We start from the raw sequence: 17,437 nt of genomic DNA, 5'->3' as shown, positions 1-17,437 counted from the left end.
GCCAGCGCTGCTGACAGCCCTGGGGGGGTTTCCTGCCCCTGGGGGGTGTTTCCTGCCCCTGGGGGGCTCAGCCCCACGGCTTGGGGGCCCCCGCATCCGCTCAGCTCCCCACGCAAGGAGGGGACATGGCCGGAGCTGGGCCACGCTTCTCTGCTGCGTTCTGCTAGCGGCAGCCGAGGGTAAGGATGCTCCCAGGGCTGGGACGGGCGGTTTGCCGCAGCGCCAGGGCAGGTGGGCTGGGGCATCCCAGCTGCACCAGCGTCCTCCCCTAGGGGTGCTTCGGGGTGCTTTTTTTGGGGGGGGGGGGAGATGGAGACCACCCTCACCCTTGCGATCGCCGACCCGCTGTCGTGTCCTTTCCCCCCGCCCCAAACCGTCTCGTGGCACCCGGTGCCTCGCAGGTCTGCGGCTCTGCTGCGGCATCAAGCTGCTGAAGGGGCTGAAGGGGCAACCCCTGTCCTTCCCGGCCCTGCGTCCCGTGTCTGCGGACATCGTGCGGGTCACCTGGAGGTCCCGGGGGACCCACATCGCCGAGGCCAAGCCCGGGGAGAAGGTGTTCACCGTCGACTACTTGCCCGACTTCCACGGCCGGCTGCTCATCCACCCCGCCAACCTCTCGCTGGAGATCAGACCACTGAAGCTGCGGGACAGCGGGAGCTACGACGTGGTCGTGGACACCTTGTCTGACCCCACCAACCCAAAGACCTTTTCTTACTTCTTGATGGTTTACGGTGAGTCCAAGGATGGAGGAAGGAGGGTCGTGGGGACCAGGCTGGGCTTTGGTGCACATCCCCGTGGGGGTGGGCTGCCACTGCATAAGCTCCCCCGTCCTGAGCCCACCCCTCCCATGACACCCCCCCGCCCTTGACCGTGCAGAGGAGCCCAGGGTGGGCGTGTGGTCGGTGGAGAAATTTCCCTTCCTCTTCCAGCGCCCGCGCTCACCCGTTGCACGCACCGCACCCAGCTCCGGCAGCACCCAGACCCCCTGGGGTGCTGCACCCACCGCCCCCCACCCCTCTGGCACCCCGACCCCCCAAGGTGGGGGCCGGTCCCTGAAACAGGCACTGGCCCCGTGGCTCACGCTGTGCCCGCAGATGGCTCACCCGAGATGGCAGCCGGGACCGGTGACGCGGGGGGACGCAGCGGGAGCACCGCAGGGCCCTGGGGAGCGACCGAGCCCCCCGCAGGAGACACCGCGACACAGGGCGCCGGCGGGGGGCAGCCCCCGGGCAGCGGTGGGGGACCGGGGGCGTGTGGGGTGCGAGACCGTTACTGCGTGGTGAAGGGGTATCTCGCGGCCGCCGTCTTCGGGCCGCTGCTGATGCTGGTGGTCGCCGTCCACATCGTGACCAGGGACAAAGCCACCGAGCCAGAGGATGAGGTCTCAGCAGGGACGAGAGTGGGGTCTGAGCCCCCCGGCATCACTGCTCCACAGGGACCATCCCCGTGGCAGCGATGAGCCCGTACTGGGGGCTCCGGGAGCGGTGGCTCCCCCCTGCCTCAGTTTCCCCAGCCGGGGAAAGCCAGGATTGCTCTTAGAAAAAACCCTCAAAGACGAAACCCAGTTTCCTCGCTTGTTGCTACACCAAAACGCAACAACGCCTCTTCCTCCCAGGGGCCACCGCAGCCCGTGGGGGGCCCGGCAGCCCCCCGGCACCCGGCAGGACCGAAACACGTTCCGGCACAGCCCCTGCACCGAGCGTGTTGCCGTGTCAGGCCTCAGTACACCTGATCCAGGGACACCTCTGTCACCGGGACATCATCAGTTTCATATTTACGGCCCCGAATCTGGCACGAGATAATAATTCAACGTCTCGTAAAACCTTCTATAGTTTATAATAAGTGAATTATTTACTGGTGACCCTGACTAAATGCTGTGCGGCATAAATTATTGAGTGGCAGATCTGTCAAAAAGTTCTCATAAATAAGTTATCTGGTGCCGTCTTAACGTTCCCAGTAAATTACTCATTCAATCTCCTGTCTAAATGCTCTCCTGGGGAAATTACTCGCGCCTGCTGATTTATGAATTAGGCCTGGGCAAATAAGGATGATTAGGAAGGAGAGCCCTGCCAGGACACCCGAGGGTTTCGCTTCGCCGTGACGTTTCGTCCCGAGTGCATACCCGGTGCCGCCCCGTCCGACAGCCGCTGGGTACCAGGCGGGACAGATCCTGCTCTGTGCTGTGCGCTGGTCCCAGAGGGACTGTCCCCACCCTGGGGTGCTCAGCACCCTCCTTCCAGCCACAGGCACTGGTCAGGCAGCGATCCCAGGGTCAGGCAGCGATCCCGAGGTTAGGCAGCGATCCCGGGGTCCCGCAGCGATCCCGGGGTCCGGCAGCTATCCCGGTGTCCTGCAGCAATCCTGAGGTCAGGCAGCGATCCCGGGGTCCAGCAGTGATCCCAGGGCCCAGTAGCAATCCCAGGGTCCAGCAGCGATCCCGGGGTCCGGCAGCGATCCCGGGGTCCGGCAGCGATCCCGGGGTCCGGCAGCGATCCTGGGGCCCTGCAGTGATCCCGGGGTCCGGCAGCGATTCCGGGGTCCAGCAGCGATCCCGGGGTCCAGCAGCGATCCCGGGGTCCGGCAGCGATCCCGGGGTCCTGCAGGGATCCCAGGGTCCGGCAGCGATCCTGGGGTCCGGCAGCGATGCCTGGGGAAGCAGCGCCCGCTCCCAGTCCTGCTCCACTATTCCCCAGCGCAGGAGGGAGTCAGAGGGGCTCCCCCAAATCTGCAAGCGCTCCCCCCGACACCCCAGACACCCCAAGCAACCCCGTGGCAGCCCCGGGCTCGTTACCCGTGCTCTGTTGCCGGCGGGCTACGGCACGCTGCGCTGGCCACGTGTTTTATTGCCATGATAAGCGTCGCCCCGCAAGCCCGCGTTCCCCTCTCCCCAACAAGCCCAAACCCCCCCGCCAGCAGCCCGGGGCTGCTCCCGGTGCCTCCAGCGCATCGAGAACCGTATTTCCACCAGGTCCTGGGCGTAATCCAAGTGTCGCTCGAGGAGCGTGACAGCCTCGACCCCGACGCGGAGGCAAAGCACGAAGTCACGAGCCCCGGGGCGGGGGGAACTCCTCCGGTTTAAGCATCCCTCTCCCCGCCACCGGCGCGCGGGAATTGCAGCCGCTTTCGGTGAATCTCTTTGCTCCGATTCTCATTCCGGGAGAGGAGCTGATTAAAATAATGCGTTAAGCGCGGCTCAACCCCGTGGGGTGACGGGATGGGGACGCGCCTTCCCCGTGACGAGGCACAGCCTGCGGCGGAGGCAATTAAATCGCTCTTGGAGGGGGGTGAATTTGGGGGGGGGGAGGCAGGTGAGAGGAAAATTCAGGTGCGAGAGGCGGGGGTTTAACGGGAGACCGCGACGCCGCAGAGTTATCCGGATTTGCCCCCACAGAGGGGATGGGGATGGGGAAGGGTCTCCCTGGGGATGCTCCTGCATCCACTTCGGCACAAAGGCCACCCCGGCTGCGCCGCCGGCTCCCCACGGGAGCCCCGCTCGCCCATCACCCGGGCGCCAGGCCTGCGCCAGCGTTTGCTTTAATAATTGAATGCCGGATTGGGGGACAATTATTTATTTAAAGGAAACAGCGTGTTAACAAGAACACAATCTAATCCCCGGTGACAGATGTCTGCTTTATTAGCACCTCTGTCCGAGAGCCGAGCCCGGGAGGCAAACAAACAAACACGACAAATAAAACCCTCGTTAGAAGATGGAAGCACGCGCCAGGAATCAGTGTGAGGGGGGAAAAAATAAATATTAAAAGGCGGTGGCACCCCTGCGACGGCGCCGGGTGGGGTGGAGGGAGACGATGCTCGGAATCGGGGCTGGACAGGCCCCGGGGTGATGCTGGAGGTGGAGTTTTGGCTAAATCCCTGGCTAGATGGCAACCGGCGACCCGGCTGTGACCGGAGCTGCTGGGTGAGGTTGTGTCCCCTTTTCACCCCCTGACCCCCAAATCTGCTCTTCTTGCCTGAGCCCGGCCCCAGGGAGCAGCAGGATTCAGGAGATGGGGAAACTGAGGCACCGAGGGGCGAAGGGACCGGTCCGTGGCACCCAGGGGAGACGCATCTCAAGGAGCCCTTCGTGGAGGAAGCCCAGGGCACGGTGATGGGGAGCAGCCAGGGAAGGATGGGCAGCGCAGGCAGCGGGTTACGGGGTCAGGATTAGTGCCGGCAAAACAGGCTCAGTCCTTGGCCGCCGTCTGGGACCGGGGGAAAGGAGAGCGGATTTTCCCCGGGCGCAGGATTAGTCCAAGGCGCCATCAGGGGGTGGCTGGCTGAGCGGTTTGGGGTGCTGGGGATGGGGTCCTGATGGCCAGGGAAGGGCTGGGTCACCGTCCCCTGCTGCCTGCGGCCGGATCCGGGGCACTGCCCCCCGGCCCGACTGCCTCCGCTCCGGCTCAGCTGAGACCGGCGGCGGTCGAGGCGGTGATGGATGCCACGGCACGCCGGCCCCGCGGGGGCTCTCCGGCATGTCCCCATCTGTTTGGTGTCCGTTTAGCAAATGCCTCCGTGAGGACCAGCTGCGAGCTGGCACCCAGCACCCGGCTGGCACCTGGCACCCGCTGGCACCCAGCACCCACCCCAAAACCAGCTGGGGAAGCCAAAGCGTCTGGTCCCCTGGGAGCTGCTCCCGGCTGGAGTCCTGCCTCGGCCAGCTCTCCCTGGGACTCATCTGTGCTCCAAAAAAATAAAGGAATTAAAGGAAAACGACATCAGCCAGTCACGGAGGACCTGGGCTTTCCTACAGCGCCCAGTGGGGATGCTCTGATGTCTAATGTAGGGCTGAGCCCACTGAGCCCGGTCCCAACAGCTCCCCTCTGCCCGGCCCCCCCCCCCATCCCATCTCCTTTATCCCTGTGACTTTGACCCACTTGTGAAATTTGTTTTAAGTCGGCCAAGGAGCTGAGGAGTTATTGGCAGGGGGAAGGAGGCCAGAGAGAAGCTGCCTTTCCTTAGGAAATCGAGTTCCCCGCAGCTCTTTGCAAATCACCGTCCGCCGAGCGGGCAGGAGCCGGGCAAGCAGCGCCCGCCGCAGCCCCTCCTGGAAGGCACTTAATTACCGTGGAATAGAGGTCACGCCGGCGGGAGCGTACGGACGCAGGCAAAGCGGCTTCCTCGTAATTGCTTTTTTTAAAAAAAAAAGTAAAAAAAATAATAATAAAGAGACGGGTCTGAAGGGCTGAAGACTTCTCCAGCCTGGCCACTTATTTAAGCAGGGAATCCACCCGCCCTTCCCCGCCGAGGAGCTTTTAATAAGCCAAAGAAATATCTCAAATTATTTTTCTGCTCCCCATCGTCGCATCCCGGCGAGCAGGAAGCGAAATCCCTTCCCCTCCATCCCGCCTCGGCCGCAGCGGGAGCAGCGGGCATTGCAGCTCCCCAGGGACCCCCGGTCCTGACCTGGCGCGGATCGGGGCCGGCTAACGAGCGGCTTCGTTAGCCATTCCGCTCCAGCGCGTCGCTGGTAATGAGGAAAGGCGAGCGGCTGCCTCCAAATGGGTTCTGGAAGCTGCTCGGAGACATTAGGCTCTGTATAAATATCATTATGATTGTTATTATTATTGGCGCAGATGGGCTTTCATGGCCCGCCGCGCACCGCGGGAGATCCTGTTCTGCCTCCGGCGCTCGGCGAGTGGGAGAAAACAAGTTGCCGATGCCAGTCCCGGTTCCGCGCGGTGCTGGGGGGGTGCCCTGTACCCCCCTCTCTCCGGCGGCACCCCCCCTAAGCCTGGGTAGCCAGGGTCGCCGGGGCTGGCTCTCGCCGCCAAGGATGGGCTTGCTCGAGCCGCCCCGACGCCGGGGTTGATGGGCCTAACGCCGAGCTGGCCGGGCCGTGCTGCCCCGTCGGGACTTTGCCCCCCAATCTACCAAGGTGTTGGGGGTTTGGGTGTCCCGCTGCTACTACCCCTCACCCCCCAGCCCAGCCCTGGTCGTGGGGGAGCGCAGACCCCAGCCACCCCCGTTCCCGAGCTGCGAACGCGGCGGCTTTCTCCTCTCCTCCCGTCAGCAGATTCCCGGCCGCCGCCGCCACCGCTCCTCCCTGACCTCTCTCCCCTTCCTCCGTGCTCGACAAACTCCTTCATATTTCTTTCGGCTCCGTCACCATCTCCTCTCCTACTCAAATTCCTCCGGGCGGCTGCCGGGGGGTGGCAGCTCCACGGGGCCCCTCGAGCCCCAGGAGACCCTCCGGCGCCGAGGGAAGGGTTTGGCTGGATTTGGGGTAAGGGGAGCCCAGGGGCACGTGATGCCCGGGGACGCCACGGCCACGCTCCTCACATCGACACCTCCCGCCTGCCACCGTGCCGATCCGGACACAACCTGCATCGCCCACGAGCCGCCTCCCGAGGAGAGCGGCTGTTATTACTTTTAATAAAACATCCTTTATTTTCATCTCTTTTTATTGCAACCATCCATCTTGGCTGCTTCGGAGCCTGGCGCGGCCGCCACGAAGGCTTCCAGTGCCCCCCCGGGGCTGTGCCAGGAGGGGCTCAGGGGTCCCCAGCTCCGTCTTGGGGAGTCCCTGGGTGTTGCTGGGTGAAACCACCCCGGAGCAGCGGATCCCCGGAGAAAAACTGCAGCTGAAGGAGGGCCCCGAGGAAGAGGAGGGAGCCTGGAGCCCCCCGAGCAGGGAGCTGAGGGGGACCCCGGTGCCCCGCGCTGGCCGAGAGCCACCTCCTGTGTCGCACAAGGGACGCCGGGGATGCCACCGCGACGGGGTGCGGGACTGCGGGGAGGGGGGGGGAAATCCCTTCTAGAAATCCCCACTAGAGCCAAAAAACTGGCCTTTCTGCTGTCACACGTGGTGGTTCAGCAGCCTTCGCTCGTGCCCTGATCATGCCGGGCCGGGCAGCGCTGCTCTCCGACCCCCTTGGCAAAGCCGGTGGCCGGCGGCGGCGCGCGGGAGATGCCTGCTGACTCAGGCCGGCAGCCCGGTCCTGGTTCCCATTTGCGATGTTTTTTTCTAAAACCCTCAGGGCTAAGAAATTCTATTTAAGAAAAAAAAAACCAAAACCAAAAAACAAAACACAACCAAAAAAAAAAAAATCCAACAGCCAAAAAAATTTAAACAAAAAAACCCCAAAAACCAACCACCCCACAGCATGAAAGCTGAAGCTTCTGCCTCCACCCAGGGCTCAGCCGCGCTCCACTCGGCGTGGGAAGCGTCCCGGCCCCGGAGCCCGCGGGCGAGAGGATTTTGGAGGCGCTGGATAGCCGGGGCCTCCAGCCGGAGCTGCGAAGTTGGCGAAGGAAGAAGAGCAGGAGGAGAAGCCGCAAGCGCGGGGCGGGGAAGCTGCGGGGGCTGGGGGGGGGAGAGGAGAGGGCGAGGGGCTCGGCCTCGGCACCCGTGTGGGTGCTGCGGGGTCCCGGGTGGGGGCACGCAGCCGGCCAGCCGCAGTGCACGCGTGTGCCAAGAGCCGACGTGCGGATACACAGCCCAACACGCATGTATGCGCCCCAACACGCATGTACGTACCCCAACGTGCACGTACACACCTTGACACGCGCACACATGCAAACACACACCCCAACACACATGTATGTAAAACAACATGCGTGCACACACAACATGCACACGCACGCACGCGCACACCTCAACATGCCAACATGCACGTACATGCAACTGCACACCCCAACATGCATGTACACACCCCAACACGCACACACACAAATGCACACCCCAACATGCATGTGCACACCTCAACATGTATGTACACACCCCAACATGCACACCCATGTAAACACACACACCAACATGCGTGTACACATGACAACATGCACATACAGAAATGCACGCCCCAACATGTATGTACAGACCCCAACATGTATGTACAGACCCCAACATGCACATACAGAAATGCACACCCCAACACGCATGTACACACCCCAACATGCACACACACACAAGCGCACACCCCGACATGCGCACCCATGCAAACACACACCCCAACATGCATGTACAGCAACATGCACACACGCGGGCATGCACCCCCCAGCGTGCACATGCACACCCCGACATGCACACGCATGCACAAAAACACGCGTGCCGCGCGCGAACGTGCACGCTCGCACCCCAACCCGCAGCCCCCTCCCCCAGCTGCAGCCCACGCCCCCCCCACCATGCCCACGCCCCCCCCTCCACGCCCACGCCCCCCCCTCCCGCCCCGAGTGTCCCGCGTTGCCGCCCCCGCCCCGCCCCGCCGGCCGCGCACTCCGGGGCTCGGCGCGGTCGGGCGCGGAGCGGAGCCGGCGGAGCCCGCGGCCCTTCCCGGCCCTGCCCGGCCGGGCCATGCTCTAGCGGGGCCGGTACCGGGGCGCGGGGCCGAGCGGGGCGGCGGAGCGGGGCCCCCCCCGCGCCCCCTGCCCGGAGCGCGCCGGGACGGGAGCATGCGGCTCCTCTTCCTCTGCCTCCTGACTCTCGCGGATACCCACGGGCAAGGTGGGTACCGGCAGCGGGCAGCGGCAGCGCGAGGCCGCCCGAAGTGCGAGTCCCAACTCCGCGGGCAGCGGCTCCGCTCCCACCCGTGTGCCGCCCGTCCCCCGTGGGGTGCGAGCCGGCTTCGTCCCCCGGGAACCGGCGGTTCGGGCCGGGGCGGGCGGGGGGGAATATCCCGGTGTCGGTGGGCCGCCCCCTCCCCCCGCGCTGCGGTCCGGTGCTGCCGGCCCAGACGACACCCCCCCCCCGCGTCCGGTCCTCGTGGACCCCCTCCTCCCTTTTTGGGGGAGTCCTGATGGAGCCGGCCCCGGTTCTCCCCACCTCGGGGCTGCGTCTGTTCCCCCGGGGCTGGTCCCGTGGGATGCCCCGGGGCTGGGGTCAAGGCCAGGGGTCCCGGACCCCCCGTCGCGGGCCCGGTGATGCCGGGGCGGGGGGGTGGTGGCAGGGCCGGAGGAGTCGGGGTGGTTGGCGGCGGGAAGTTGTGGGTGTCGGCGACCCCAGGGGGTCAGTAGGGTGCCCCACCAGTGGGGACCCGGCCGTGGGCACCCCGGCTGCTGGGGGGGAGCCGGGGCTGCGGGTGATGGGGGGACCCATCCCGGATATGGGAGAGGGGTCAGGGGGAGCATGGGGCACCCCCTTGCCCCCCACTTGCTCTCCAGGGCTTCCTGCAAACCGGGGGGGGCAGCCTGAGCCCCCTCCCAAGTCCCTGTCTGACCCCCCCCAAAGGGCCACGTGGTGCCCACTCGGGGAAACTGAGGCACAGGGAGTTGCACGGCCAAGGTCACGCAGAAGAAGAGGAGGAGAGTGGGGGGACAGCCCTCCTGTCCCCCAGGGTGTCCCCAAAGCTCAGCCGCCCCGCCGTGCGAGGGGAGCGGGGAAGCGCGCCGTGCATGTGGCGAGCCCGCCAGGTCTCAGCCAGCTCGTCCCTCCGCAGGGCCGGAGCCGGGCACTGCCCTGCGCCGAGGCGGCCCCTGCGCGGCCTCCGGCTCCTTCCCTGCTGCAAAATCCAATCTAATTTTTAATTAAGGGGGCGGCGTTGCTAAGATGCCAGGAGGAGGGGAAAAAAAAATTGAGTCGACCCGGGGTTTAAAAGGAGCGTGCAAAGCCTCTTAGGGGGCCGGGGGGGCAGATCCCAGGCTCCCCCGCGCAGGGCTGGGGGAAGCGCCGTGGGGCTCCGCTGCCCTCCCAGGAACAAAAGCGCCCGCTCTCCCGCCCGGTGCCATGTGGATGTCGTCGGCGAGAGGGGCCCAGCTCCAGCATCGCCGCTTGGGTGGAGGGGAGAGCCGGGTGGCTGGGCCCGGGGCTCCGGTGCGGATAACGGGGGGTCACACCCCAGGGCGAGGGACCCGCTGGCCCCCTCCCCGGACCCTCCCGAGCAGCCCCGTCCCATCGCGGGGTTCCCACCATCTAAGTTTTGCTCTCGCCTCGGAGAGGAGCCTTGGGGTGTAAACCAGGGTGCTGGGGGGGGTGGTCCCGCTGCTGTTGGGGGACAAAATTTGGGGTTCCCTCCCCTTGGAGCCGGGGCCGTGCTGGCTGGCGGCGGGGGGGGGGTGTCGGTGCCATTCATGTCGTTGCACACAAAGATGTTGAATGGGTTTCATCACTCTTCATTTCTCCCTAAATAATTTTCTGTATCTTATCTAAATGAAACCCATTATTCTTCCCCCCGTTTCAATCACTCGCCATGATTGCGCCTCAAATTGAAATATTTATTCATTTTCTGGGTGATTCTTCTTTTCTTGCTCTCTGTGGGTTTGGTTTTTTTCTTCCTCCCCCCTCCTCTTCCCTCTCAAAAGCAGCAACGTTGAAATAGCAGTGAGCCGGGGGCTGATGGAGGGGCGGCAGCGGGGGCGCGTGGCTCGTCCCGAGGGGCTCGTGCCAGCCTCCCGTGGCTCATGGGCTACCCCAATGTGTGGCTCTGAGACCTGGCACGCTCACTGCATGCCCCAGCCGAGGTCCCTTGGGAGACGTCCCCGCTGAAGGAGCAGGGGTGGCCCCGGGTGGTTTGAGGTCAGGCTGGTCCCTTTGCTGGTGACGTTTTCGGGCGAGCTGGGATGGGACCCCTCGGCCCCAGATCTCTAGGGCAGGCGGGACGGTGCCAGGGCACAGGGCCGCCCTGGCTGGCCCCGATCCGGGATATTAATGCCCTCGGTGGCTCCCCGAGGGGGAGGGAGGCGAAGGAAGATCCCGGTGGTCCCAGCGCAAGGCGGGGAGATGATGGGGATGGCGGCGGGCACCTGCCCGTCCTCCCTCGGACGCGGTGGCAGCGGCTCGGCTCCCCGCGTGCCGCCGGAGCCGCGGTGTGGTTTGTAAGATGACCGTCGTCTGCTGCAGGGTAATAAAAGCCCCCGGGAGATGCTCCGGGGCTGAGACGTGGCAATCGGGGAGGACGGTGGCACTCGCCCCGCTCGCCGGGGCTGCGCCGGGGCTGGTGGCGTTCGACATCGGGCCCTGGCCGTGGGCAGAGGGGGAGGCTGGGGGCATTCGGGGACCGGTGGCCATGCTGGGGGCCCCTGGGCTCTGCCTGACCCACCACGTGGTCCCCGCGCTTCCCTTGGGGTCACCCCATCGTCCCCGTGGGCACGTGGTGCCCCGGCGGAGCGGATCCGTCTCTGGCTCCGGTTTGGCCTCGCCATGTTCGGCAGCGTGGCGGCGGTGGCCAGGCTCTGCCTTGCCGCGTGCCCCCGATGCCGGGCGGACCCCTGCCAGCCGACCCCCACGTCCCCTCCGGGCAGGAGCCCAGGTCACCGCCATCCCCTCTGGACCCCTGTCCCCAAAACCCCTCGGCGGAGGGGACGGAGCCGCAGTGGGTCACCACAGACTCCCCGCGGCAGGGTGACACCCTCAGCCCCGCAGCCGCCCGTCAGGAAACCATTTTGGCATCCTGGATCGGGGCTGGGGGAGTTTTGCCGATGCTTTTCCCTTCTCCGGGGCAGGGGCGGGAAGGGGACGAAGCCCCTTCCCCACCCTGGGGACACCTCCATCTTTCCGCAGGGGAGCAGAGCGAGCGAGGGCTGCGTCGCGGCCCCGCAGGAGGGGTCCGGATCCGGCCCCGGGCTCTGCCCCACCGCGGGGCCGGGGCCAAGGCAGCCTTTGGGGCTGGCGGGACGGGCCCTGCCGCGGCAGCCGCCGCCCCGTGCCAGGGCTTGCCCGGGCAGCCCGTGCCGGGGCTGAATCACCCGCCGCCGCGCCGGGGCCCGGTTCGCCGGCGGGGAGGCAGCCAGCCCGGCCGCGGAGCCCCCCGGCAGCCTCTCGCGCCGGCCCGGAGTGCTGCCTGTGCCGGCAGCGTCCTGCCTGTTTTTTGCGGGACCTGGAGCCGTCCGTCTGTCCGTCCGCGGTGACCTCTGGCAACCCAACCGTCCGGAGGTGAAATCAGGGTTGTTGGGCTCCTCTCTCCCACTGACCAGAGCTGAGCAGCATTAATTACATTCCCATCCTTTAATTCGGGATTGGTTTAATCCCGAGCCGGCTTTCCTCCTGGCCTAGATCCTACCTGGGATCCTACCGCCTGGCTCGCCGGGATGCATGCCCGTCCCGGTGAGCGCATCCCCGGGGGATGCCGGAGCCAGCTCTGGTCGCGGGACCGTGGCACGCGGTGGCTGCCCGGCCTCGCCCTCCTCTGCCGCCGTCTGTGGGTCCGTCCGTCCATCCGTCTGCCGCGCAGCCCCCCGCCGCGCGGGCAACGCGGGGATTATAGCTAACTCTCCATAAAGATTCCCCTAATTGCTTGCCTTACCTCAGGTTTTATCATCAAAGCATCCGTTATTCCCTCTCTAGCCTCCTTTTCTTTTTATTATCTCTTAATTAATCACTCCAGCTTTCACACTTAGCAGATAATTACAGTCTCCTGGGCACACAGCTCATTTTCATAACCTCCTGCTCCCAGCCAGGAGTGGGCACGGTGCGGGAGGGAGGCGACGAGTGGGGAAGACGGAGGGGACCGAGGGACCGTCCCGTGCTGGCGGCGTGGCTACCGCGTCACCCTCCGGCTGGGAGAGTGGGCAGCGCCGGCTACCAGCCCATGGAGGAGGATGCTCGGGCGAGGAGTGCCCTGGGTACCAGCCCACGGGGGAGGATGCTCGGGTGAGGAGCCCCCCGGCTACCAGCCCACAGGGGAGGATGCTCAGGTGAGGACCCCCCGGCTACCAGCCCACGGCGACGATGCTTGGGCAAGGAGCCCCCCGGCTACCAGCCCACGGGGGCGGATGCTTGGTGGGGAGCCCCCCGGCTACCAGCCCACGGGGGCGGATGCTTGGTGGGGAGCCCCCCGGCTACCAGCCCATGGGGGAGGATGCTCGGGTGAGGAGCCCGCCGGCTACCAGCCCACAGGGGAGGATGCTCGGTGGGGAGCCCGCCGGCTACCAGCCCACGGGGGAGGATGCTCGGGTGGGGAGCCCGCCGGCTACCAGCCCACGGGGGCGGATGCTCGGTGGGGAGCGTGGCTGGGCGATGAGGCAGAGTTAAGGGTATCTGGAAAAGCGACGGAATTCTGGTCCGGGCTCCAGCCTGGACGCCGCTGGGATGCGTCAGTCGGAGCTGGGAGCTGGAAGACGACCTCCCTTCCACCCACCCGTCGCACAAGTCCCGTCGGCGCGGCATCAGGCGCGGCGCAGCCGGTGACGCCAGGGCCTGGTGCCGGGCTGGATCCCGGCGCTGCCGGGGTCGCTGCCGCGAGGGGGTGGCGGGAAGGAGGGATTTAAAGAGCGAACCCACTTGGGGAAGGCGCAGGGAAGGGAAAAAGGGGGAGAGAGGCCTTTTCTGCAAGGGCTGGGACATAAAGGGCTGCCAGCGCTGCCATGGCAACGGGCGGATTATGATCCAAATGGAAATCAAAATAAGGAGGGGGGGGGAAGCGAAAGAGTGGAGTAAAGGAGGAGGAAAAACAACTTTTATTTCCAATCGGAGAGCGGTTGTGTGCCTTGGAGGGGTTGCCATAGGAACGGCAAAGAAAAGGAGCCGGGAAAGCGCGCGGGAGCGCGCGGGCGAGGGAGCGTGTGGGTGCGCGAGGGAGCACGTGGGCGTGCAAGGGGGTGCGGCGGGGCGACGCGGAGGAGCGGGACGAAGGCCGCCGTCCCGTCGCCGGCGTCTGGGCAAACACGCCGGCCTCTGACACCGGGGCCGCCCGGGGAGCCCCATCCCGTGGGAGCGGTGGGATTGGGGCGGCGCCCGGGCTGCCCCCACCCCAGGGTGCTGCCGAGCGTCCTGGCGGGCACCGAGTCCCCACCGGGCGCCGGAGCTGGGAATATCGCGGGGCTGGTCTGGGCGCCCGGTTCCCATCGCTCCCCCGGGCGGCGCGGGACCCTCTGACCCCCTGGGGGGGCTCCAGCCACCTCCTCTCATTTCCTCCCTTCCCTTTTTGTTTTTTCTTCAAAAAACCCGACCTTCCCAGTGGATTTGATTTAAAATAATAGCTTTAAACGTTTGAGGGGGGATTTCCCGTCCCGCGCCGCCGCCAGCCTCGGTTCGGGGCGTGCAGAGCTCCGTCGTGCGTCGCCGGGGTTGCCGAGCCCCCCGCGCCGGGCCGGTGGGCTGCCGAGGCGTCTCGGGGCTCGTGATGGCCTGGGGGATGCAGGGTGATGGGCTGGGTGCTGCGGGGTGGTGTGTTTGGGTGGGGGCTGGAGCAGGCCCCCCTGGGGCCAAGGGGGAGGCGGGAGAGCGGCGGTGGGGAAACTGAGGCACGAAGCTCTTTGCTTTCCCCGTCAACGTGGGCGACCCCCGGGCAGGACCCAGGCTCTCCGGCCGGCTCCCCACACAGCGACGTTGGCCCAAAAAGCTGGGGAGCAGCGAGAAGCAACCCCCAAAGCTACCCCCCCCCCCCAAAACACCCCCCAGCCCCCCCCAGCCCCTCGCCTGGGGTCTCAGCCCCTGCCCGCTGTGGGGAGCTGAGGGTTAAGCTCTGGGTTTTTTTTCTCTCCCTCGTCTTCCAGAGAGCCTTGGCAGGAAATTCCTCAAATTCCAGGCTTGTGGGATCATTGCTGGGCTCTGACCGCAGGAGCGGGAGCGGGAGCCAGGGCTGCTCCCTCCAGCTCCGGCTTCTCCTGCTGCAGGATCTGCAGAGCCCCAGAGGGGAGGGCAGGCTGCTCCCCCCAAACCCGGGCGCACCCCGCTGCGATGGGTCCCCCCCCGCTCGGAAACACGATGCTCATCACCCCCCCGCCCCCCCACCCTGAGCTGTGGGGTCCTCAGTGCCCAGCTTGGGGTGACCAAGCTGGTGTGGGGACTGCTGGGCTCAAACTTCCATGGGACACCCCCCCCCCCGCCAAATATCCCCAGTGGGGTGGTGGGTCCCTGGGGGACCCGAGAGCCCCAAATCCTCATGGGGCGGGGGGGCATGTGGCCGGTTTGGGGTACAACGTGGCAGCGTGGGGAGCCCTGTGGGTTGGGTGGGCAGCTCTCGGGGGGGCTCCCGCCCCAGCGGGTGTCCCCCCCGCCTTTGCCGATGACTCCGCAGCCAGGCAGGGTTGGGGAGGCAGGAGCCGAAATTCCTGCCCGTGTTCTCCTTTCGGGAACAGAGGGGGACGGGAGCACCCAGGCCGGGGGGGTCGACCTGGGGTCCCCACCTCATTCGGGGTCCAGCCAGAGGGGGACACCAACCGCGCCCCGTCCCCATCGTTTTGGTGGTTTTTCCCCTTCCCTTCACACCCGTTTCCTCCCGGATTCAGGTTTGGTTTTTTTTTTATTCAACCCCGTTTGCTGGGGACGTCAAATTTAACCTCGTCTCGGCGCCGCCACTCGCGCCGTCGCCGTTACCCAGCTGCCCGTGGGGAAACCGAGGCACGGCGCCGGGCACGCGCACCCCACGGCGCGCGCGGTCCCGGTCCCTAACGAGAGCTCCTCGGGCGGCTAACGAGGCCGGGGCTCGGCCCCTGACTCATCCTTTTCCGTACGTCGGGACGCGGAGGCCCGTATCGGCGCCTCGCGCCCTCACAGCTGCTTGTCCCGATTCAATGTGAATGATAATCCCATTATTAAGAGATGTCTCATTAAGACATCTGTAACGAGAGCGCTTACCAGCAGCTCGGTGGAAGCATGCCAGCGCTGTTTAAATATTTCCCCCCCCCCCCCCTTCATTAATGATTAGGGATTTTTATCCCCCCCCCACCTCCCTTTTTCCCAAAGAAGAGCTCCCCTCCCCCGCCCCGCGCGCACACACAAACAAAAGTCTTAATTAGACATTGTTCCTAACAGGGATATTACACAAATTAATTAAACTCAAGCCAATAAACAGCACTGCTCCATAATTCTGACAGCCCCAGAAATGAAGGGGAAATAACAAGGGGAGAGGCTCCGCCAGCTCCTGCTGCCTGCGGGGGGAGCGGGCTGGGGAGGGGGCTCGGGCGCCCGGGTTCCCCCAGGATTTGGGGGGGGCTCGGGCCAGGGTCTGCACCCTCGCAGAGGGGCTCTGCGCTGGGGTCCCGCTGGCTCTGGTCCCCGCTGGGAGCCCCTGGGTGTCCCCGGGGCCATTGCGGGGGGTGGGATGCTCGGGGAGGGGGGGGTGCAGGACCACCGGGGGGGCGGCTGCCCGGGGTGGGGGGATGCTGGGTGCGGGGAGCGGTGGGCTGACCCCGGGAAACCCGGCTGGGAGCAACATCTGCAGCGTCCGCACATCTGCAGCCCAGGCCTTTGTTTGGCAGCGGCGCAAAGGGCAGCGCCGGGAGGAGGAGGAGGAGGAGGAGGAGGAGGAAGGCGGCCGGGGTGTGAAGGCAGCTCCGCTCTGCGCCCTCGCCCCTTCCGTGGGGCCTCTGGGCACAAAAGTGCAGCTCGACCCCTGCTCGCAGCCGGGAGCCGGCACAGACCCCCGCCACCGGCAGGGACCCCCCACCCCAGGGGTGCTGCGAGGCCGAAGGGGCTTGTTTGGGGGTGGCGGAGGGGCGTCCGTCCCCGCCCGGGCTGCGCACGCAGGCACACACGTGTGCGCACGCATGGCCTGCGCTCGTGCTCCCAGCTCCTACAGATGTTCCCGTGCCAGCACGCAGCGGGCGCACGCACACGCGTGCACACGCGCGTGCACACACGCATGCACACGCGCGTGCACACGCACACACGCACTCCATTGCGAGCACCCAGCCGGTGTGCACACACGCACCCGCTCCCGCGCAAGCACGCAGCCGGTGCGTGCACACCCACTCCGTGGCAAGGACACAGCTGGCGTGCACACGCATATGCACACGCCTGTGCAAGCACACAGGCGTGTACACACACACACACACGCTCCCGTGCAAGCACACAGCCGGTGCGTGCACACCCGCACACGCGCGCTCCCGTGGGAGCGCACAGCCCGTGCACGCACACGCTCGTGCACACCTGCTCCACTGCAAGCACCCAGCTGGTGTGCACACACACGCGTGCAAGCGCGCGTACACACGCGTGCGCACGCATGCACACGCATGCACGCGCACGCTCCTGTGCAAACACAGCCCCCCGCGTCGCCCCTTCCAAGCCTTGCCCGCTGGCCTTGCCCGGTGCCCCGCAGCCCCCCGTGCCCCCCGCAGCCCCCAGTGTCCCCCGCAGCCCCCGGCAACCTGCAGCCCCCCGCAGCTCCCCGCGCCCCCCACAGCCCCCAGTGCCCCCGCAGCTCCCCGCGCCCCCCACAGCCCCCAGTGCCCCCGCAGCCCCCTGCAGCCCCCCGTGCCCCTCACAGCCCCCCACAGCCCCCAGTGCCCCCCGCAGCTCCCAGTGTCCCCCGCAGCCCCCCGCGCTCCCTGCAGCACCCAATGCCCCCCGCAGCCCCCGGTGCCCCTGCAGCCCCCGCCCCCCCCGCAACTCCCAGCTCCCCGCAGCCCCCGCTCCCCCCGCAGCCCCCGGTGCCCCTGCAGCCCCCGCGCCCCCGCAACTCCCAGCTCCCCGCAGCCCCCGCTCCCCCCGCAGCCCCCGGTGCCCCTGCAGCCCCGCGCCCCCCGCAACTCCCAGCTCCCCGCAGCCCCCGCTCCCCCCGCAGCCCCCGCGCCCCCGCAACTCCCAGCTCCCCGCAGCCCCCGCTCCCCCCGCAGCCCCCATGCCCCC

The 17,437-nt window shown here is 66.6% G+C and overlaps 1 protein-coding gene across 1 annotated transcript in view; it reads left to right on the top strand.

Annotated features, from left to right (window-relative positions):
* Window positions 1-8,385: 8,385 nt before the first annotated feature.
* KIRREL1 (kirre like nephrin family adhesion molecule 1) overlaps window positions 8,386-17,437 on the top strand; it is a gene marked incomplete at both ends in the record, with an annotated part of 21,067 nt that continues 12,015 nt past the window's right edge. Inside the window, one exon of the mRNA XM_082011494.1 lies at window positions 8,386-8,437. Coding sequence (XP_081867620.1) covers window positions 8,386-8,437 — 52 coding nt within the window. The remainder of the gene's footprint in view (window positions 8,438-17,437) is intronic.

This window comes from Phaethon aethereus, assembly GCF_964289735.1.
Source record: "Phaethon aethereus genome assembly, chromosome: 28".
Taxonomy (NCBI): Eukaryota; Metazoa; Chordata; class Aves; order Phaethontiformes; family Phaethontidae; genus Phaethon; species Phaethon aethereus.
The sequence above is the reverse complement of the archived record's forward strand: the minus strand, read 5'-3'. Positions and strand labels throughout refer to the sequence as shown.